The sequence below is a fragment of the Lucilia cuprina genome, chromosome 5 (genome assembly GCF_022045245.1).
Source record: "Lucilia cuprina isolate Lc7/37 chromosome 5, ASM2204524v1, whole genome shotgun sequence".
Lineage (NCBI taxonomy): Eukaryota > Metazoa > Arthropoda > Insecta > Diptera > Calliphoridae > Lucilia > Lucilia cuprina.
In genome coordinates, this window is record NC_060953.1 from 13331593 (window position 1) to 13333875 (window position 2283).

A 2283-nucleotide genomic window follows, 5' to 3' on the forward strand; every position below is an offset into this window, starting at 1 on the left:
CAGTTCTAGTTCAGTTCTAGTTCAGTTCTAGTTCAGTTCTAGTTCAGTTCTAGTTCAGTTCTAGTTCAGTTCTAGTTCAGTTCTAGTTCAGTTCTAGTTCAGTTCACATTCGTTCTAGTTCCAGTAAATTTGTAGTTAATGTCTTCTTCACCATCCATGTTTGCAACAATAATTCTATAGAAGTCCTATGCAACAGAATTTTTTAGAGAATCTGTGTTTATACCCTTGTGATAAGGGTATTATGTTTGTAACACTCAAATATACAGTGACCGTAAGGTTAAAACATGTAAAGGGTTTCAGTGTAAAACAAAAAGAATCCGCATTTCAATTACACTCCCTTGTGTAGGGTGAGCATATGATACCATGCCGGCTATACATGTTGTTTTTAAAAAAATATTTGCGCTGTTATTTTTTAAAGTATTCCTTTTAGAAGAATTACATGTACTTGATTAGCTTTTAATTTCAAAATATTAAGACTCTTCCTGTTTATTTAAAACCCAAACACAAAAAAAAATCCATAAACAAAAAAGATAATCAAAGATTTTCAAAAATTATGTCTTAGAATGGAATTCATTGTCCTTAAGGATAAAAAACAGTTCTTAATTGTATCTTTAGATAAGGGTAATATTTATGTTATTTTATATAAATACGCTTTAGGAAAAGATTTATATTATGTTAAAATATGTTTGTATGTGATCAATTAATTATCAAAAGTTAATGTACAATATATTGCCTATGGATGTTTCCTTTAAAATATATTTCATATTTTAAATATTGAAAATTCTGTTTGTTACTAAATTAATTTCCTGTATATTGTGTTTGTATTTTTAGATTTACCCTTTTCATCGGCATCTTCAACATATCATTTACATAAAAATTGTACAAAATCAGAGACAATACGAATAGAATCGGGTTGCGAAATTACCAATAAACGCTGCCAGTGTTGGCCCACACTTAAAGTGTGTCGCAATCAGTTGGATACGGGTGTGGGGACGACGGATATACGATGGCATTTTAAAACATTAGAGGTAAGTTAAACTAAAATTGAGTTTAGAATATTATTAACTGCATCAAGCATAAACATTTATGCATGGTTTATAGAACAAATTTTGTATGAAAATTTGTTTTATAAACCTTTGATAAATATGATGAGTAATACCCTGTGTATATATTGAAATATTGATTGATTATGGATTTATGTAATGATTATGAACCAGTTATAAATTCATATACTACAACCCTAATATACTTGTAAGTAAATAACTGTATAATTGTATATCAATGTATTAAAGCTTTTGTTAGTAATACGTTGTGTAACACTATTGTTAGCGTCAGCTTGAGGTGATTTCTATACAACTGTACTGACTGTTGTGTTATCCAGCTGTGTGCACTTTCCATTTTATAACTTCTTACATTATCCTAGATTCATAGTAACAATGCGACAGTATAATGAAATGTATATAGTAACTATGTTTGTGTTTATATGACTGCCAGAAACTATTGTTGCAACATTTGTTAAAGATCTTTGTTAAGTTCTAACATCTACCACAAATTGCATACATTTAATCAATGTCCTAACTGCTGCTATTATCTAAAACCATTGTCCTTATGTTACCATAGAGATTTTGGGTGACAATTTCTATTATAAAATACTTACAGTTAGTGTTACTACATCTTGTGCATCTCCTTTAATAGCTGAACTTTAATTTAAAAATTCTTTCTGTTAGCGTTGTCTGTATACATTCTAAAATTTGTATGTTTTGAAATAAATTGCAGTTACTTTAATACATTATTTCATTTCATATTCTTTGCAGGACTGCCAATTAAATTTACAAAATTTAATAAAACTTGAAATGGAATTTGATGAGGACTATACAATCTCACCGAGTACATTTACGTATAAGAAATTGAGAAGAAGGAGGAAACGATCATTACGTAGAAAGACGTAAGTTAGAAAGAAAATTTAAAAAAATATATATAAAATTTAAAAAAATAAAAAGAAAGATTTAAGTAATAAATTAAATTAAAAGAAAAAAAAATATTTCAATTAAAGAAGTTTTTAATACTTCTTATACTCGAACAGAAGAAGAACATAACTAAAAGAGAACTTGAATCGAATTAGAATAGAACTAGAACAAAACAAAAACAAAACTAGAACAGAACTAGAACAGAACTAGAACTAGAACAGAACGAGAACAGAACTAGAACAGAACAGAACTAGAACAGAACTAGAACAGAACTAGAACAGAACTAGAACAGAACTAGAACAGAACTAGAACAGAA

The 2283-nt window shown here is 28.3% G+C and overlaps 1 protein-coding gene across 1 annotated transcript; it reads left to right on the forward strand.

Moving 5' to 3' along the window:
* Positions 1–818: 818 nt before the first annotated feature.
* On the forward strand, positions 819–2181 carry LOC124420029 (the record flags this gene model as incomplete). The annotated part of the gene is made up of 2 exons (XM_046951536.1): positions 819–1028; positions 1815–2181. Coding segments are annotated over 2 exons (345 nt in total), but the record flags the coding sequence as incomplete, so codon positions are not given.
* Positions 2182–2283: the final 102 nt, after the last annotated feature.